This window comes from Amphiprion ocellaris, chromosome 15, assembly GCF_022539595.1.
Source record: "Amphiprion ocellaris isolate individual 3 ecotype Okinawa chromosome 15, ASM2253959v1, whole genome shotgun sequence".
NCBI classification, from domain to species: domain Eukaryota; kingdom Metazoa; phylum Chordata; class Actinopteri; family Pomacentridae; genus Amphiprion; species Amphiprion ocellaris.
This window is the reverse complement of record NC_072780.1, coordinates 31201259-31222284: the sequence shown is the minus strand read 5'-3', so window position 1 is coordinate 31222284 and position 21026 is coordinate 31201259. Positions and strand designations below refer to the sequence as shown.

General features: G+C 40.1%; 1 protein-coding gene across 34 annotated transcripts in view; it reads right to left on the bottom strand.

Annotated features, from left to right (window-relative positions):
* The window catches only part of pleca (plectin a), a 198315-nt gene that overhangs the window by 8054 nt on the left and 169235 nt on the right, over positions 1-21026 (bottom strand). For 25 of the 34 annotated variants that reach the window (XM_035948473.2, XM_035948474.2, XM_035948476.2 and 22 more), the window contains 18 exons: positions 20930-21007; positions 19743-19904; positions 19556-19660; positions 19378-19473; positions 17775-17900; positions 17409-17561; positions 17173-17327; positions 16964-17090; positions 15040-15223; positions 14878-14898; positions 14209-14366; positions 12384-12562; positions 11188-11326; positions 10758-11114; positions 10500-10583; positions 10304-10408; positions 8182-8280; positions 1754-5101 (listed from right to left, as the gene is read on the bottom strand). In XM_035948473.2, the coding sequence (XP_035804366.2) occupies positions 1754-5101; positions 8182-8280; positions 10304-10408; positions 10500-10583; positions 10758-11114; positions 11188-11326; positions 12384-12562; positions 14209-14366; positions 14878-14898; positions 15040-15223; positions 16964-17090; positions 17173-17327; positions 17409-17561; positions 17775-17900; positions 19378-19473; positions 19556-19660; positions 19743-19904; positions 20930-21007 (5676 nt within the window). The remainder of the gene's footprint in view (positions 1-1753; positions 5102-8181; positions 8281-10303; positions 10409-10499; positions 10584-10757; positions 11115-11187; positions 11327-12383; positions 12563-14208; positions 14367-14877; positions 14899-15039; positions 15224-16963; positions 17091-17172; positions 17328-17408; positions 17562-17774; positions 17901-19377; positions 19474-19555; positions 19661-19742; positions 19905-20929; positions 21008-21026) is intronic. The other 9 variants (XM_035948475.2, XM_035948477.2, XM_035948469.2 and 6 more) reach the window with 3 other exon arrangements.

Below are 21026 nucleotides of genomic sequence, written 5' to 3'. Positions count from 1 at the left end.
TTGAAGGAATAGCACTTTGGAAACTCTTGTAAAGATTTACATTCAAAGATATAAAACTCTCTTTTGTCTGTACGGTAAATATAAAGCTACAGCCAGCAACTGGTTAGCGTAGCTTAGCATCAAGATGACAAATTGCTAGCTTGGCTCTCTCCAATGGTAATACAAACCAGCACCTCAAAATCTCACTAGTCTAAATGTTTTATTTCACTTGGTTAGGATGAGATCAAAGCTAAGCTAACATGCCTTTTACTTTAGACTTCTATTTAGCTTAGAGACTAATAGGGATCTTTTCAGGTAACTTTTTCCAATAGGTTTGAATAATCGGTCCAGTTTACCAGCTATCACCAACTGGCTGAGTCCATCACCAGTTGTTTATTTTTGCGTGATTGTTGCCATTTTTCGATGCTAATATAATGTTTTGCCACCTTGAGAGTTCAACTTTGCAAATAATTAATCTGTAAAGTGCAAAATAAAGCACAGTTGCAGTTGGGCCATATCATGCTTGGTTTTCTTGAACCGATTTCTGTCTTTCACAAAACAAGGCTAAATGTCATTTAAGCCGCCTTTAGTGGTTTGGTGCGGAAAAGCATTTTAGAAAACATACTAGGGAACTAAACCAAAAACTGTCTGTGAAAATAAAATAAAGATTATTATTATTATTATTATTATTATTATTATTATTGTTATTTTTATTAATAATAATAATAATAATAATAATAATAATATTGTTATAATATTTATCTTGCATCTCCAATGTGCAATACTTCTTTAATGTGCTTTTATACGATCAAAAACCTGTGAAAAAAAATACTTAAAATCCCCAGCAAGGTTGCCAGAAAAAAAATCTGTAGTTTGCTCAAAAATTTGAGTAATACTTAAAAGGTGTAAATAAAATTGTGAAAATGACAGCAAATATCTCCAAAATTCTTATTTTTTTCTGATTTAAATACAGTTGAAGTGGAATGTCAAATATCTGCAAACATCTCTCAATTCACAGTTGTTTTTTGATTTAATACACTTTAAAATAATGTAATTTTACAGTGAAATGTCATAGAAGAATACTAACCATTTATGAAAAATGCAGATTTTTGATGTGACCTTGTTATTTAAATTAAAAATTTTTGTGTAGTTTTACTAGTTATTGTCTATAAATTAACAGTGTAAATCTGTAAAATAATAAGAAACTGTTCAAAAGTTTACAAGTAAAAACCTTAAAAAATACTAATTTTCTACACTATAGTGACCGTTTTACTTCTGTTGTGTTGTATTTTGAATGACTTTCATACATATTGCAAATATCTTTAAGTTTACAATTGTTTTCTGATTTAAGTACACTTTAAAATAGTGTACTTTTACAGTGAAACACCATAGAAGAATAACAGCCATTTATGAAAAATATAGATTTTGATGTGACCTTATCATTTAAGTTATTATTTTTTCTGTGATTTTATTAATTATTATCTATAAATTAACAAAACTGTGAAAACTTGTAAAATGAAATGAAATTGTTCAAAAATTTACAAGCAAAACCCTTATAAAATGATAATTTTCTACACTATAGTGACCGTTTTATTTCCGTTGTGTTGTGCTTTGAAGACTTCCATATAAATTGCTGCATGTTAACTTAAGGCGCTGCAATTTACATGAAGTGTGTTTGCAGAGTAATAATACCGTAGTTAGTGTGTTTCACAGGATAATGTTAATTGTAAGGGTTCCACCACTTTACTGACAGTGTTATTTTGGGTCACAATACCTCTTTGGACTTTTTCTGAAGCTCCTCCGCCTCTTTTTTCAGTTTCTCTCGCTCTTTTTCCACTTCAGCTATGGCTTTCTTCAGGTCATCAGCTTCTCTTGTGCTCTGCAGCCTCTGCGTCTCCAACTTCTGCACCACGATCTCGGTCGTTTGTTTCTCCGTTTCTTGAAGACGAGTTTTAGCTTCGTCGGCTTGTTTCTTGAACTTCTTGGCCTCCTCGTCGGCTTTGGCCTGAGCATCGCTGAGCTCTTTCACCCTCAGCTTCAGTTTCTCGGCTTCGGCTGAGACTTCCAGCTGCCTCTTGCGCTCTGCCTCCAGAGATTTTTGGAATCCTTCGGTCTCCTTATCCAGGCGCTGCTGGATCTGCTGCTTGTCCTCCAGCAGTTTTTTAGCCTTCTCCTGCGCCTGGTCCTTCTGTTTCTGCAGCTCCTCCGCTTGAGCTTTCAGTTTGGTCGCCTCTTGGATGGCCTGCATCTTCTCCTTCAGCATTTTCTCTGCCAGCGCCCTCTGCTCGGCCAGGTCGGCCTCGGCAATCTGCCTCTGTCTGGCGGTTTCTTCAGCCTGCACGCTGAGTCTAGCGGCGTCCTCCGCCAGGCTCTTCATCTTCTCTGCTTCCTCTGCCAGCAGCTTCTGCGTCTTATCTTTGTCTTTCTTCATGAGGCGTCGGTTCTCCTCCTCGATCTTCTGCTTCAGCTTCAGCAGCTCGTCCATCTGGAGCTTAACTTTGGCCAGTTCGTCCTCCACCTGCGCCTTCTGTTTGACGGCATCGTTGACTTGTCCTTTGACTCTCTGGAGCTCCTCGTCCAGCACTGTTTTCTGCTTATCGGTTTCATCCAGCTGCAGTTTAACCACCATCAGTTCCTTCTCCACCTGAGATTTCTGCTTCAGGGCTTGTTCCGCCTCTTTCTTGTGCTTTGCCATGTCTGCGTCGGCCTGCTGCTTCTGCTTCAGAGCTGCTGCCTCGGCCGTCGCCCTCTTCGATGCCTCCTCCTCGGCTTCTTTCTTCAGTCTCTCGGCATCTTTCTGAGCTTTGGCCTGTTTAGCAGCTTCAGCCTCTGCAGCTTTTTTCTGCTTCTCAGCCTCCTCTGCTTTCTGACGCAGCACGGCGGCCTCTTTCTCAGCTTTCACTTTGGCTTTCTCTGCAGCTTCGGCGAGCTTCTTAGCATTCTTGAACTCGTCTTTCAGCTTATCCTGAGCGAGAACGTCCTCCTTGTTCTTGCTGAGAACATCTTGAGCTTTCTTTTCGGCAGCGCTGCATTTCTGCGCCGCCTCTTTGGCCAGAACCACCTGCTTCTCTGCTTCCTTCTCAGCCTGGTCTTTCTGTTTGTTTGCTTCAGCTGCCTTCTTTTTGAGGCGTTCGACTTCCTCCTGAGCGGCTTTGCACTGTCGAGCTGCTTCCTCTTCTGCTGCAGTGATCCTCTTCACCTTCTCCTCGGCCTCTTTCCTCTTCTTCTCCTCCTCTGCAGCGAGCTTCTTCAGCTTCTCGGCCTCGGCTTCAGCTTTGACTTTGCTCTTCTGCGTCTCGTCAGCGATGCCCTTCAGTTTCTTCAGCTCTCCCTCCAGATCTGACTTCTCCTTGGAGGCTTTCTCAAAGTTGATCCTGATGAGATGGATCTCCTCCTCCACCACCTTCTTCTGCTTCAGAGTTTCCTCCACGATGGTTTTCTGTCTCACCAGCTCGGTGTCAGACGAGCTCTTCAGGTGGGTGATCTTCTCCTGGATCTGCTGCTTATGCTGAGCAGCTTGATCCTCCAGCAGCTTCCTCTGATAAGCTTCATCCTCAGCTTTCCTCTTCAGTCTTTCGTTCTCCGCCTCTTTAGCCTTCAGTGCGATTTCTGCTTCAGTCTTCAGCCGAGTCGCCTCATTGATGGCGGCCAGCTTTTCCTTGAGGATTTTTTCCGCCTCGGCTCTTTGCTGCGCCGCCTCATCCTCCGCCATCTGCCGCTGCTTCTTTGCCTCTTCAGCGACCGATCTCATCCTCGCTGCCTCCTCGGCCAGTTGTTTCATCTTCAGCGCTTCGGACTCGAGCAGCTGTTTGCTCTTTTCCGTGTTGGACAGCGTCTGCTTCTCGGCTTCGATCTTCATCTTCAGAAGAGCGTCCATTTCAGCCCGGACTTTAGCCAGCTCGTCCTCCAGTTGTTTTCTCTGCTTCTCGGCAGCGTTCACCTCGTTTTTCAGTCGCTGCAGCTCGTTATCCAGCAGGCCTCTCTGCTGCTCGGCGTGTTCGAAGTCGGCCTTCAAGCGAATGCACTCTTGCTCTGCAGACAGTTTTTGCTGAGCGACTTGCTCGGCAAACTTCCTCTGTTTTTCCAGCTCTATCTCTGCGTTCTCCTTCTGTTTGAGCGCAGCCTCTTCAGCTTTAGCCCTCTTCTTGGCGTCTCGCTCTGCTTCAACCTTCTGCCTCTCTGCGTCCTCCTGAGCCTGACTCTTCTTCTGAGCTTCCTCCTCGGCTTGAAGCCTCAGACGAAGAGCCTCGTTGGCTTTCTGTCTCCATATTTCCAGCTCTTTCTCTGCCTCCTCTCTGGCTTTGTTGGCTTCCTCCTGCTGTTTCCTGAGCTTGTCGGCCTCCTCCTGCAGCTGGAGGACGGTTCCCTGCTCTTTCTTCAGAGACTCCTCCAGCTTTGTCGCCTTCTCATTGAAGGACATGGATCTGGTCTGGAGCTCTGTGGCGGCGGTCTTCTGCGCCACCTCCTCCACCACCTTAATCTGCCTCAGTTTCTCCTCCTCGGCCTGCTTCATGCGCCTCTCTGCCTCCTCGGCTTGCATTTTGAACTTCTGCAGGTCGTCCAGCGCTTTCTGCTTTTGCTTCGCCGCCTCTTTTTCTGCCTCAGATTTGCGCTTCAGCTCGTCCTCGGCGTTCTTCTTCTTCTGCGTCTCTTCGGTCACCTGCTTGCGAAGCCTCTCGGCCTCATCCTGAGCAGCTTTCCTGAGCTTCTCGGCGTCGGCGGCTTTGTCTCTGAGCGTCTTTAACTCGCCTTCGGCTGTGCTCTTCTGCTTGATCGTCGTCTCCAGCTGGACTCGGATGATGTGGATCTCCTCCTCGATCTTGGTGCGACTGAGCAGCGCCTCCTCCAGCTGCTGGTTCTTGGACTTGATCTCCTGCTCCGACAGACTCCTCAGGTGATGCAGCTCCTGTTGGATGTTTTGCTTCTGCTTCTCGGCGTCCACAGCGACGTCCTGCCTCTTGTTAGCCTCCTCTTTCATCTTCCACTTCAGCTCCTCGGCCTCTTTCTCTGCTTTGGCCACAGATTTGGCCTGAGCCTCGGCCAACTGTTTCTGCTTATCTAACTCAGCCTGAATCTCTGCCATCTTTTTCCTCTCCTCTTCTTTTAGCTTTTCAGAGGCTTTCTGTATTAGTAGAAGCAAAGAGGGAGTAAAGGGAATTGAGAAAATGTTAGCGGTGTTAGGTTATAAAAAAAATTTAACATGAAAGTAGTTACAACACATGTAGGTACATAAAAATGTATATACATGAGAACAGCTTATTATTTACAACAGGCAGTTTTTAACTAGAAGGAACATACTGTATCGGGAAATGCTTGTCATGTTCATTTAATGTATGGCACACAGAATGACACTTTACTTCACAACACAGGACGACACTACACTCTGCTGTCATGCATCTAATTGATTTGTGTTTGATATAATATGTTATAATTCCATTTACTGTACAGTAAATTCTATATATGTGATAACAGAAAACATATGTGATGCTGCTGATGTATTACTATGAAAGAAATGGGTTTTTAAAGGGAGAATTGTTGCATAATTCAGTCACCATTTAATATTTAAGCTTAGATCTTTATATCTTTAAAGTAAAGCAGCCTATAATAAAAAAGTGAGGAGGAATAGGCAGGGAATAAATAATTTGCAACATGCAAAAAAGAGCGAAGACGGAAAGATGGCAAAGACCTAAATAAAGAGAAACAGCCCAGTAATTAGGTATATTTTATGGATTTGCATTGCAGGTAATCAGAATTGAAAGAAAGAGAATAACTGTCACTACGAAGAGTAGCATAGTGATGCAGCAAACACAGCATGATTTCATGTAACGAACACGCTTGGATTAAGATGTAAAAACCCCTTTCAGACATGAACATCCTTCTGTTGATCTGACGCCATCTAAACGTGTCGGACGCTCACTTTTCGCTCACTTTTTCAGCCTTCAACTGAGCTCAAGTCTGAAGTGCATGCAGCCATGTTAACCTATATTTAAACAATGTGTTTTTTTCCCACATTTCAGCACCAATATTGGCCAAAAACATCTTTGGTGGCCGCCTTTCTGGTTCATTTTGCCCTACAATGTTAAATCTATTACATACTAAAATGTCCATAAAAATTATACTTTACTACACAGAAGACAGACTTTAACAGGTCAGATTAAGGAGACTCACAAATAATGAATGTAAATCTTTTTTTTTTTTTTTTTTTTTTTTTTTAACAAAACATTACCAGAAGTTGAAATTCTAGTTTGTTGCTTCCAGTTGTTTAGGAGTCTTTCCTCTGAGTTTATTAAATACCTGCAGCTTCAGGATCCATGTGCGCATCTCCAATATGACTTGTACACATTTACAGCAGCAACTGTATAAATTACATACAATTATAAATGATTCCAAGTGAAGAACTTTGAGCTGTGCGAAGTGATTTCCCCCATTTCAGCATCAATATTGGCCAAAAACATCTTTTGTGGCCGCCTTTCTCATTACTTTTGCTCTAAAACTTCACATTTACTTCAAACTGAAAGGTGGACAAAAATATTTAAAAGGTCAGAATTATGAGCTTATTAATATTAAAGTCAAATTTTGATTAGCAGTAGCTGAAGTTTAGTTTGTTGCTTCCAGCTGTTTAGGAGTCTTTCTTCTGAGTTTATTAAATACTTGCAGCATCAGACAGCACCAGGATCTATATGAACATTCCCAAATAAAGAGGTCTATGCACATTTATGCACATGGATCAACAAAAATAACAATTTATTAGCTATTAGTAAAAAAAATATCCCTGCCATGGATACAGGATGGATCAGGATCTAATAGGGGGTTAGACTGTGGACTTTTCTTCACCTCAGACAGGTGAAGTGTCACAAAATGTATAACTGTAGCTCCAGGAAAATGATTTGTTCCACAGCAGATTTAGATGTTGTCTTTTCTTTATTAGTGCAATATTATGCCAAATATTGCACAAATAAAGTCACAAGGATCGTTAAAATTGACCTTCGTTGAATGCCGTCAGTATTTCATGTCTGAAAAGGGCTTAAGTGACAAAGACACGAATCCAAGATTAAGTGATACTAATTCTGCCAACAGAGACGACAAACATCACGAAATGAGAGAAATAAGACTGTGGCGATGTGTACAGGTGACTGACACCTACAAGGAAGGTTCAACGTTTTAGAAACCTGTCAGGTTAACCTCCTAAATTGGTCTCTTAATTTAATTTTCTAGAGCAAACCAATGCAACAAAACAGTAGAGTTGAAGTTATTAGTGATTAATGAACAGACAGAAACCTACTCTACTACTATTTTGATCATCTTTAGGTCATTTTTTCAACACAATAGTGAAAAATAACCATAATAATCTTTGGATTTGTTGCTTTTCTTAGCATAGGTTTCTTGTTTTTATATTTTTGGGATTTGCACAAACAAAACAAGACACCTGAAGGCATCATTCTGGACTCAAATCCTTTAAAAAGACTATCAGTGCTTTAAAATGCAATTAAAGTGACACATTAGGACAACAGAACTACATATAAAAGCTTCCAGATTTCATTAAAAGTTGACATTTAAAGGCCAATTTCTCATCCAGAGACACGATTTCCAAAAAGTATTGAACCTTCCGGTCACTGAAGATGAGGATCTGATGTACAGACGGATGAAATGGAACCGAGAGGGTTGATTTTAAATACCTGGTGCTTTGGGGTGAATTCACCTCTTAAGCGTGTGACTAATACTCATCATGACAAAGCACTGGCGAGCAGGTCGAAGGGATCAAACACAATAGAAAGTTAGAAAGGAGGGAGGGAGGGAGTAAAAAAAAAGTAAAGGTAGATTGAAAAATAAAGCATCCGAGGATTCAGGGAGCCGAACTCAAGCCTTCAAACCACAAGTTCGGGTGATTTCAAGAGGAAATAAAGAAGCAGACACTAAAATAAAAGCAGTTTTGAAAATGTGACTGAGTTGGGGAGTTTACCAGCTAGTATTATGTGACATGAGCTGACTAACGGTGTCGGGAATGGGAGACGTGCTGGATGTGATGTTCTGGATGAAACAGTTTGCTTCACCACCGTCCTACTGACACGTCTGGATCTTGAATCTAAAGTGCCAACATTCTGCTTTATAGATGACAAATGATTTCCCATACACCAGCCGGTTAACAGGTCGGAGTGTTGGAGTTAGTGAGGTTTCTGTGGGGTTTTTGACAGAAGCAGTTACCTCCTCGTCCTCCAGGCGGCGCTGTGTGTCGGTGATGAACTTGATGTACTGACTGGTGAGGGTCATGAGCTCGCTGTAGCGGGTTCTCAGCGTCACGTACTAGAAAAAACGCAGAATTAACACCGTGTTAAAACTTTGTAACTTGTCTATAAATGCTTGAATGGACTCTGTGCAGTTTATGTGTCCAGCATTTCCCTTTTTAACATCATTAAATTACAATTTTTTAGTAATTCCTGGATCCAGACTGGTGCTTAAAGCAAATTTTCTCAGAGGCAGCTCCAGAACTTTGGTTAAGATTCCTCACTTCTTGTTTTTCCTCGCTATCTTTTCCAGTTTAGATCCAATTTCAGTTCTGTTCTTTGCATACAGCTCTAATGACTGCCTTTAATTCATCATACACTTCTTTGGATTCCGTTGATTGCAGTTGTTTTATTGTATTTAGTTGTATTTATTATTCCTTTTTTTTTTTAAACTCTCTGAACTCCCAGCAGTTTCTGGGCATTTTTTTCTTTCCTCCTGTCACTTTTTTTTTTTCTTTTTTTTTTTTTAAAAACTAATTTTTCCACTATAGTATGTAATCCTGCCACAACAAGCATGAATAGAAGCAGACAGAACTCAAAACTGTCTTCTGTGCACTATGACAGTTGTTGTGGAAGTTCAGCGAGGTCGAGTGAGGATGAGGAGGCAGAGACACACTGGAGACTCAGAGGACTTCAGCTGTTAGTAAGTTTTACTGATATCAGGAGAAGTGACACCAACAGAGCAGCAGTTCATGCCAGCATCAGCTCTGATGATGATTCTCTCTGATCTTCAGGTGTATATTGTAGCTGGGAGAAGGTCAGATTTAGACTAGAGACCAACATGGAGACAACTCGTCTGCTTAGTCACATCAGAATAGACGATATCTAACCCTGACCAGAGCAGAGAGTCCTGGAATATCTTCCTCCTCCAGCGTCCGCCTGTCTGAAGATAATTTAGGATGATGTCAGCTAACAGCTGCAAGGAAATACCTTAGAAAGGGGAAAGAGTCATTTTTCCCTCACAACAGTTATGCCATATTTTATATAGAAAAAGAAAAAAGAAAACCTGAATTTCTTTGACTATTTATTTTTCCAAAGTTGAAAAAAATTGCAATCAACGTATAGCACATTTTTCCCACAGGTTTACCAATACTGGGGAAGAAATAATAGCTCTACATACCATAATATAGATATTGTACTACGTTTAACATATTTAATTAGTTCCCATACTGGTCTCTGTGTAAACACTGCCTGCAGTTCAACCCACAAGTTCCTGAATTTGCTGTCATGTGACTGTTGGTCAAAGTTGGAGCTAATAATGGTGTCAGAGTTGCACCAAAAGGTGCAGATTTTTATTATTTTTTGAAATTGAACAAATTTTAAGGGAATGTTTTTGGTGAACTTTAAAATCACACACGTGGAATAAAGTGATTTTGATTAAATATCACACTTTTATACATGGATTTGGTTCATTTTCCCAACAGGAATGCGTTTGACAGACGATATGCTCAAGGGTGGTCTCAAAGTTGAAAATAAATTGATTCTTTGATGGGTTTTTTTATAGTTTCTTGTTCAGATAAATGGTGCAATTTTGTCAATTTTTCAAAAAGACAACATGAATTTCAAACCTGCTGGCAGGTTTTGGAGTTTAGATGTTTAAAACACAATTTGCAGCTTCGACCACCTCTTTAAATGCATGTGTTTTTATCTGAAACATAATCAAGAAGTATTTTCAAACTATTACCACACTGACTGATCTCTTGTCCATGAAAATAACAGCTGGGTATTTTAGTATTTGTACAAGTCAGAGATGTCAAAATCAGGGACCAAAACACGATTTCTCAGAAAGTAAACAGAAGTAAATAAAACTGATGGTCATAAAACATCAGACATTAACTGGAACAGCTCCTTGTTTCCATTTATGCATGTAAACCTTCTCCAGTAGACACCAAAAATAACATTATAAAGCCACAAACATGCACAATATGGGCTCTTTAAAAGGATAGTATTCATATTTATGGTATTAATCTTCACAATAATGTGAAGTTACTCCTCTAAGTTTCAATAAAAGCTGAATCAGCTGTTGTGTTTTTATGACTTACCTCTTGAATGATATTATCAGATTGGCCCTCCATTTTGGGTTTTTTAAGAGGAGACATCATCGGATCCTGGAGAGCTTTGTAGGTCAAAATCTGGAGCTCGTAATCCTTAAAAAAAGAAGAAAAAAAACACGAGTTGAGTAAAGCCAGGAAAAAGAACACTTTCTTCTGCTGTAGAGCTGAAAACATGAACGTGTACCTTGACTGAATCGATGTAAGCTTTCGCACTTTTCTGGCAATTTTCAATCTTGTCCTTGTTTTTCTCGATCTCGTCCAAGAGTTTCTGGAATAAATGTTAAAAAAGACAAACTATAAACAATAAAAAACAAAACCCCAAAGTCGCACCAGCCAGTAAGGAATCCAAGTCGGTAAAGACAGAATCTTCCCATCGACCACCAGAGGGCACCGTGGTTGTTCCTTCACCCCTCGCAGCTTTTTTTTCCTTCCTCCTTCATACCTTCTCCTCTGCCAGCTGCTCCTTGAGGGCCTTGCTGTCTCCGATGGGCACCGCCTGGATCTTCTCCTGCCTCTTCCTGGCGTCTCCGAGCCACTGGATGAGCCACTCGTAGTTCCCCTGGTAGGAGTTCATGTTGCGTCCGAGCAGGTCGAGCTCTCGCTGCCGGAGGTCGATCTGGGCGAACACGGCCTGCCAGCGCTCCAGCAGGCCGCCCACCAGCTGCCGGTAGTGCTCCAGCTCGGCGTCGCGCTCGCTGTGGATCCTCGTCATCTTGTCGTTGATGGCCGACGCCGCCTTCAGCTCGCCCTGCAGCCGGTCGAACACCTCCTGGTCGGCCTCGGCTTCGGCCTGCATCGACTGTCGGCCAAAGGAGCAACGGTCACGGTTCGTTCAGGACAAATAAACCTCCGTAAAACTGCAGCGAATTTACCTTCAGCTGACCGCGTTGATCCTCCACCTCTTTCTCATCAGCTGGAACTTTACTGACATCTCTCAGACGAGTTTCATAATTCTTCAGGGTGTCTTCTGCATCTTTAGTGTTTCTGATCACGACGTCAATCGTCTTCAACCTGAAAAACAACATTTAAGCTTTAGAAAAAGCACAATCACAGCTTAAAATCCATTAAAAAGTGCTCAGAAAACCACAAAAAGATCTCATTTCTCTATTTTGGCATCCTCGTCTCAATCCCACAGTCGAGAAATTTGATTGTTGCATCAGCAAAACAAACACAAAATATACATAAGAAGTAGTTCAAGTTGTCCAAACACTATACAAACTGTAAATACAGTGATTGCAGCTTCTTCAGTGTGAATATTTTCCTTTTTTCCACTTTTCTTTGACAGCAAACTGAATATCTGATATTTTTCACCGTTTTCTGACGATTTTCAGAGCAGTCGTTGATAAAAACGGTTGCAGTTCTGTTCCCTGTGCAGAAACTTCACCTTTAAATTCACATTTCTGGATGTGGAAATACCGATGTTGCACATATCAATGGTTTTGCACAGATTCTATAAGTAGAAACACTAATAGAGAAGTGTTAATATTGCACAGATTTGTCCGTAAGGCTCTTGTAAATATAGAAAAATATATCTCAGGACTTTATTTTGAAGGATGTTTTAGTTCTACAAGAAAGGAGGTGTGCCGGAGGAGCTATGAGCGACACAAGGCAGGAAATTATAAACTATCTGTAGCAGGAATAACAGAAAATGTCAAAAAATGTATAGAAGTATTTTGGTTAATTTTTCCGAAAGAAAAATCTGCATAAGTTGCTCTTTATTTGTGTAGTAGCTACACTTTGTGTCTCATATCTTTTATACTTCCCGCTACACGTGGATCGTACAAAAAGCTAAAAATGCTCGATGTCCGTGTATTTTTGCCACATTACACCAAGTTGGGAATCAAATAAAAGTGTTCTGCAGGCTGTAACTAAACAACAGGTGGATGATGCAGCTGTTAAAGCATCATTTCTAACTAGCATCACTTTAAAATGATGCTTAGAAACAAGAAGGTCTCATTTTGTCCAAAGCTAAATCCTCATTTCCTCCACTGGAAAGAAGGACGAAGATAAAGAGGGAACAACAATCAGGGATGTAGAAGCTGAGAAATGAGAAGGTTTAAAGCCTCACTTGTCCAGGTAGACGGTGGAGAGGCCGTAGACGTGGTCCATCTTCTTCAGAGTCAGGTCCAGTTCGGAGCGAAGCATCGGGGCCGAGCTGGACTGTTGAGGAGATGCCAGAACCTCCTCCGTCTTCTCAGCAACTGAGTTCAGGTCCTTCTTCAGGCCCTCCAGCTCTGACTGGACTTTCTGTCGCACAGAAACAACATCTTTTACAACTTTCTGGTGCATGTTTGAAGCTTCCGTGAGGAAAACGTCAACTAGAGCCACCTGTTGTGTTCAGACTGCAGGAGTTTCTGGATAATTTACTCCAGTTTCACATCTCCAGAAGACTGGAAGAGGAATATAGAATGGAAATCTTGGTCTAATCGATATTTAGAATAGAATATTTGGTAATGTGAAGCATCTATAGATCCCGTCTGAAACATCCTGAATGGCTTGAATTGTGGCCACAACAATAACATCAAACATATTATCATATTATTAGATAGATAATTACATAGACATACTATTAGACAGATCATTTTATTATCCTAATAACATCTGGATGGTTATGATCGACATGTTTGCATCCAGTGTAATGTCAAACAATCTACATACACATTCATATTTAAATTCATCATGATTACATGATTATTGCATGATTATGTTTTTATTTTTAGCCTTATTGTACTTTTGTAATTGTTTCTTTCAGCCTCATCTGTATCCAGCTGCTGAAACATGTAAATTTCCCCAGTGAGGGATCATAAAAGTTTATCCTCTCTTATCTTATTTAACACTTGAGGCTAACATCACTCTCACACTGTCAGACCATTCTCTAGTGCTGATACATTGCTGTATAGAATGGTCTGATGTACCTTACAATCATTCTGTTACAGGAAAAAATATTTTTTGGCTCGTTTGTGTTTCTTAAAACCGACTACAGTCATCTTAAGTGGTGCTAAGCAATAGTGTTCCCTTAAAATATCGACAAGAGAATGATTTTAGGAACATTTGCAATTAATTCATGACAAAAAACAGTATTATTGCATGATCCAAACCTTCATCAAAACTTTTTTTGGACATTGTTGGTGTTGTTTTCAATAGTCAATTCAATTTTGGAAAGTGTAAGATGTAGATAGTAGAAAGTCAGGAAGAGAAAGCTGTGTGAAATGTAAAATTTCTAGTTTCTACCCTCCAGGGAGTCTAACTAGGCTAATGCTAGCTACAGATATTAAAGCTAACAGTTAAAATCTCACCTTCAGTTCATAATTAAGACCGAACAACATGTGTTGGCTGCATTTTCTCCACCATTTGTCTTCTAGACTGCTTTCTGCTTTTGTAACTGCAAACTATTATTAGCGTTGCAGCTTGTTGTGCTGAAGCCTCCAATTTGTTTCCATCTGTTTCCCCATTAGATCACATGCAGTGCTGCTCTGCTCCCTTTGGTTTAATAATCTTAATATTATCCTCTAGTGTGTGATGCACCATTATTTTTAGATGTTCTAGTTTGTCCAAGTTTTAGAAAGAAGATTATCTGTGAAGTTTCAACGAATGGGAAAATCTGCTGGATTTTAAAACTCTTGTGCGGCTAAAGTTGAGTCTCTTGAGATTCCACCCACACAGGAAACTGTTGTGTTCAGTTTTATTCTTCCACATATTTAACAGCACCCGCCGGCCTTGTTTTCTTTTGCATTTTTGCCTCCTTTGTTTGTCAGTTTTATTACTAAGCGATAAATAACTTTACTAATCCTTTAGCATCTGGTTTCTATCTTGCGTCCCACATTCCTGGCTGAGCTGGGAAGAGTTTAATTCAGGTTATTCCCGTCCCATCTTTGTGTTTTTCGGTTTTTTACCATTTGCTCGGCCGTCTTCATGGCGCAGGCTTTCAGCGGCTCTTTGTCCACCGGCTGCCGGAGACGAGTCACCGTTCGATTCTCGCAGCCTTCAAGCTTCAAACGAAGGTCCTTGATCTTCGTCAGGTAGGTTTTACAAACAGACTCGTCCTGCTCACCTGGTTGGAACAAAACACATCGACATGGAAGCTAATTCCAGAAAAATAAGTCCTGTTTTGCTTATATGATAAGACTCACAAAGCTGCAGGGTTAGTTTTAGGATTATTTCATAGAATTTACTGTATTCTGGTGCAGTTTTTTTAACTGAAGCTCCTAAAATCCAAAACATTTTAATCTCATTAAACCACCAGAGCTTTAGCACGATTACATCCATGATTTATGTTTCTGTGTCATATTGCACAATCTGAGTTTACGCTTTCATGCTTATTAAGTCTTAAATCATCGGCTGATTGATTTCTTCATTCACTGATTGATTCCAGGAATCAGCTGCCATTAAACTCATGCACAGAGACACAAATGATGCAAGTGAAGTTAGGATGAATCCAAACATCTACGAGGACGATGATGGAGTTAATGCATGAAGTGGAATGACAACAAAGCAGCCCTCAGTGCAACAAACACACAACGTTTAATTCAGCCAATCAGAAGCTGCGACTGAAACCTCCTTACCTGCTCTGGGAGGCACAAAGCCTGCAAACGTGACAGTCAACTTATGAGCAAATGATTGAATTTCAACTCAAAATGCATGAGAAATGAGAAAATGTTCAACAAAAATTTTGTTTGAAGTGTTTCCGGTTGTGTTTTGGTGAGATTCATGAACACTGAACCCACCTTGCTCTGCAGAGGTGACCATGGTGTTGTAGTGCCGGTTGGCTCGGTTGTAGTTGGACTCCACCTGCATTCGGTCCTCAGCTCCAAACATCTGGGAGTCCTGACTGTCCCTCAGGAAGTCCTGGTAGTGCTGCTCCAGGTTCCTCAGCGCCAGCCGGTACTCCTCCACCCTCAGGGTCTTAAACTGGAGATGGAGATCCAACATTAAGAGAAGGAGCTCAGAAGTTGCTAAGAACTGAACAAAACAGGCGGAGTTCTTAAAACCTCTAGCGAGATCTTTGAAATCAATGCCTTGTAAAATATCTGCCACATTCTGGAGACTCTAAGCCATTTGTGCAGATGGAAGAATCTGTATAATGTCACTAATTATGCTACTGTTCAAAAGTTTGGGGTCACCCAGGCAATTCCATGTTTTCCATGAAAACTCCCACTTTTCTCCATGTGCTAACATAACTGCACAAGGGTTTTCTAATCAGCAATTAGTCTTTCAACACCATTAACTAACACAATGTAGCATTAGAACACAGGAGTGATGGTTGCTGGAAATGTTCCTCTGTACCTCTATGGAGATATTCCATTAAAAATCAGCTGTTTCCTGCTAGAATAGTCATTTACCACATTAACTATGTCTACACTGGACTTATCATTCATTTAATGTTATCTTCGTTGAAAAAAACTGATTTTCTTTCAAAAACTAAGGACTTTTCTAAGTGACCCCAAACTTTTGAATGGTAGTGTATACATAATTCTTGTTTATTCATATTTTTCTACTTAGGTTTTCGCCTGTTTTACTGTTGTAACACTGCAAATTCATCCACTATGGGATCAATGAAGGCGTTTCTTAATTTAAGTCAATATAATGCAGATTTTTTTCAAAAGAATGTCCAAAACTGATCCACCAGAGGCTTCGATGTCTTGACCTTTGGCTCCTCGTATGGCTGTTTAACCCTGAATTCCTCTATTTTATTATTATTATTAGTCTGTGGGGAGTGTAAAAAATAGAGAAGATCATTTCATTGGCTTTGCTGCTGCTACTGGTGTCAATATTGGTACACAGACTGGTTAATTATTGCATGAAAATTATACCTTGTTACCTTAATTACCTCAGTTAATAAACTTTAATAGGTCTGTAAAGTTATTGAGGGGAAATAAATGTTTAATGTGTTACTGACCTATAACAAGCTACATTACTGTAAAAACTTGAGTGGAAATCAATGGAAAAGATCAGCCTTTCCTGCTGAAATCAGTTTTTGGCTCGATGCCTCTTTCCTATCAGCAGCGTGGGAATTCGTCGCAGCGTGTAGCCATCATAGTTCACATGATTTGAGCTTTAACCTGCTGCCAGCACATAAAGTCACCGAGCCACTCGCTGCACTTTTCTGGAACTCCAAACTGTTGTTTCAGTTCTAACCACTGGAAATAAGAAGTTTTAGAACACAGATGATGTTTGGAGGATTACAACAAAATAAGAACCGATAGTCAAAAAAAATGTTTTCAAGATATTCTCAAGCCTCAGAACGTTCCTGTAATGTGACATATAAACAAAGGTGCAACATTTTGCCTGCAATATTCTTGGGGCATTTATAGGATGTTGAGAAAGTTTTTCTATAAAAAACACTGATGACAAAGAATGTTCCTACCACAACATTAGCAAAATGCTTTAAGAATTGTCTTGAGGAAGAACATTTCGGGAACTAAAGTAAGACTTCCCCCTGAAAATATTTTTAGAAATTTGCGGAACTTTCAACAACAAAAAAAAAAAAGTCTTGATTTGTTGTTTTTCAGTTGCTAAGTCTTTTGTAACTTGAGAAGAAGTCCAGCTGTCTTCTACTGGTGCATTCAGGATTTTGTAGCGATTTCATAACTTCTTTTGGGGTCAAAATGCCTCTTGTGGTACATTTCCTGCTGTATTTTGTGTCGTTACCATGGTGATGTTCCAGGTGTTGATCATGTGGATGTCTCTCATCAGGTATTGCCATGACAACAGGCTCTTCATGTCCACAAACATGGTCTGCCACATGGTCTGCAGCCGCTGGAGGTTTCCGTCCAGCCTGAGGGAGGGAAGGTGGAGGTTAGTCCACTGTCCAGGTGTGTTCAGGTGTTAGAACTAGGGTTTTATGAATCAGAGTTTACCCGGCGACACTGTTCACTGCGTCCTTATTGGTCGGAGGAACCAGGAAGCAGATGGACGGGACGGACGCCTCGCTGCCTTTATCGTTCAGGACTTTCCACTTGTAGGGCTGAGAGTTGTTCAGCAGAGCGCATTCGTCTCCTCTGTGGACGGTGATCTGGAGGAAAATACATCTCTGTCTTATCTATTTTCATCATTATACACCAGTTTACAGTTACCTCCAGTATTATAGTCTCACCTCCATCTGTTTGAAGTCACAAACCGCCTGGATCGGCTGTTTTCCTTTCACTGGCGTCGCAGGGTTTCGTGGTTTCAGCTGGATGATGGTCTTGGCTCTCCTCTTCAGGCCTTCCAGGTGAGTCTTAAACTCATTCAGCTGCTCTTTCTCGTCCTGTGGACAACACACAAGTGTAGGTAGGTTTAATTCCCACCTTTTTAAACTCAAAACAACTTCCGGATGTTGTGCAGCTTCACACCAAAACGTGGTATTTTCATTTGTGTAGCGCCTCATACAGATAATATGTTGTACAAAGGAACATAAAACACTGGGTCAGAATCCAATATTCCACCTTTAAATGAATAAAACAACAGTTATTGAACCCACCGCTGCGTCCTGCAGTAGATCTTCCAGCCGGGTGACCGTGATGGATCGGTCACACGTGTACTTCCTCTTCATGGTGTCCTGCATCTTTTTCATTTTGTCCTCCGCCTCTTTAACATCTGAGAAAAACTAGATGAAGAAGAAAGTGAAGAAGTTAAGTTGCAGAGGTGTTGTTTTACATAAAGAGGCAGCAAAAAGTTAACTCTGTGTGAATAAAGTGACCACATTAACCCTCTGAACTCCAAAACCAGCAAGCAGATTTGAAAGACGTTGTCAATCAAAAAAATGCTCAAATTAAAGCATTTATCAGAGCCAGAAATTATTATTTAAAAAAAAAAAAAAAAAAAAAAAATCCTCTGATCTGACCTTTCTGATGGTTTTTGCATGGGTCATCTGCCACATGTCATTCAATCAGGAAAAATAATTAAATCTAAGCTTAATATCATCCAATTAAAAAAAAATAATAATCAGAAATTCCAAATGTTAAAAATTAACAAAAAATGTTTTAGCTCGAAATAGATTGTGTTAAAAAATAATAATTCTGGGCTTCTTCACACAACTGAGAAACCGTTAATGACTCGGCTGCAAAAAAACAACAGCCGTGACAAAAATTTAATGAAAATTCGGTTGAACTGCAGGCAGTGTTGACACAGAACAGACAGAAAAAAAGTATGTAAAAATTCTAAATGTCTTACTTAAATTGTGTAAAAAAAAAAAGCAAAAAATTTAGGGGAGTTTTTGGCTCAACTAGGCTGAACTGCAGGCTTTGTATTTATAAAATAAATAAAATCAAAAATGTAAATTTTTGATTTGCATCTATTCTTGTGCTTTATTTATTCTATAAATAAAGTATAAATAAAGGACAAGTATGGATGTAAATTAAAAACGTAAATTTTTAGACTTTAGAATCTAGAATTAGAATTAAATTGTTACAGCAGCATGATATTCGATAAAGGGGTAAACAATAAGACATCACAGCATATTAGGGTATAACGCAAAGGTAAAATACAACACAATAAAAAATTAAATAAAAAAATAAGATAAAAAATCAACAGAATATACAAGTGACAGTTTTTTTTAAAAGAGTGATGCAGAAATGTGCAAATGAGATGTGCTTGGATGTGCAAATGACGTAAGAAGGTGTAGATAAGTCTACAGATATAATGAATGTAAAATGTCCAGGATGTAAAGATGTTTAATCAGTAGGCAAATTGATCTATATTGTTTATAGAACAAATCAAGGACAAGTATAGATGCAAATTAAAAATATAAATACTGAAATATCTATAGTTTGTGGAGCCATCATTGTTTTTGTTCCAGTTTTGGTAACACCTGTGGGGGAATTATAAAAAAAATCTTGTTGACTCCATTTTTTTCCCCAAATTTACAGAAAATAAGTACTGAAAGAAATGCAACTTTTAATTATTATTTTTAAAATGATTTCTGTCTTTCAACTGTCATACAGCATGAAAAATGACTTTATATTGCAGAGAAAAATGCCAACAGAGAGGAAAAATGTGACAGGAGTTTTAAGAAAAAACACTCAGAAGCTTTATGGAGCTCAGAGGTTTGTGTAATGAAGTCTTGGGGAATAATCTAAACAAACCTGGAAGTAGTTGGTGTTTTCTTTCAGGTGGGTTTCGATGCAGCAGCACAGCTGGAGGATCCAACTCCACTGAGTCTGCAGGGCTGCAGTAAAGGCCTGAGATGAGGAGAAAACAGTCATTTATGTCTAAATGAAAACATCTACAAAGTGATGTGTTGTGTGTAAAGTGTGGTCCAACCTCCACAGTCTTCCTGGCTGGGTGTCCGTCCCTCAGCAGTTTGTCTCCTGTAGCCTGGACACCATTCGTCTTCTTCTCCCTGAGCTCCAACTCTCTCATCAAACCCTGGAAACAACGACCACAGTTACATCATCATCATCATCTTCATCACATTTAGACCCATGACGACGTTTCTCCGTCGCCGTACCGAGTAGTTTTCCTTCTTGGCGGCCATGTTGGTGTTTCGGTCGCTCCAGTCGTAGTTCACCTCCTCCTCCTCCTTCTCGTTCAGCCACATCAGCTCTTTGGTTGCCGCGGTGACGAAGGCGTGGAGCTGGTCCAGGTAGCGGAGGCGAGACTTCGAGGAGTTCTGCAGCAGGACGGATGTCACAGTAAGAAAAGTGGTTCAGGAGATGACATTCGTTAAGGTAAAATCAGCCTCGTGTTGTTAGATTTCAACATGAAGACAACATAGAAGCAGCTCTGCACCCATAATAACAACATCTAGAGCACAATGAACACCAGTTTATGTCTCCTACCAATCAGTCCACATCAACACCTTCTCTTGCCATCTTTGTCGACACATCAGATTTGACTGACATTAGAGACTCAAAAGTTGGTGAAATGTCGACCAAAGACTGTATTTCAGTAGGAAATATGCATCCATCCATGTACACTTACAGGGACTTTATGGAGACACTATACCACCCTAAAGTGAAGATTTTGCATGTAATTCTATTTTTAATTGCCAATAATTATTTTTATCAACTTAAACATTTTTGAGTAATTTAACATAATCTTAATCATATTTTGAACACATTTTGAGTCATTTTGGACAGCTTTCAAGCAAAAATAGCAAAAAACTGCTTTATCATCTATTTTACAATAAATAGGACCATAATTTACAAAACTGACACCATGCTGTATTAAATGAGACTTAAAATCAGTGATTGAGTCCATGAACTCATTAGGAAAAAGTTTACTGAGGTAACAAATCAAATAATAAATCAGGTCATTTTCTCATCGACTTCTATACAATCTGACGACTTTCTGCAACCGGAGGAGTCGCCCCCTGCTGGCTGTTGATAAAAAATGCAGGTTTAAGGCTTAGTTTTTCACTTAGGAGACGACATTCATCTTTTATTTACAGCCTAAGGTGTCAATAGGGTGCGAGAGAAAAGAAGTGTGTAAAAAAATACCAGGATGTTGAACTACAGCTGGTCACAGTTTGGATGCCAGTGTGGTTTTCTGCTGGTCTGACCCATAATGTACTGTGCAGTAGATGGTGTATTACAGTGTCTGTCATGATTGTATGCAAACCTCATGTACCAGTATATACTGGGAGGAAAGAGAGCGCAAAATTTCTCTACTTTAGTACATTTTTTTGTAACTTACCAGCAGTTTGCCGTATTGTAGCTCCAGTTTTCCCAGATAGTCTCGGTAGGCGGCTTTACTGACTGGTGAGATCTGACTCTGGAGGAAATAAGACACA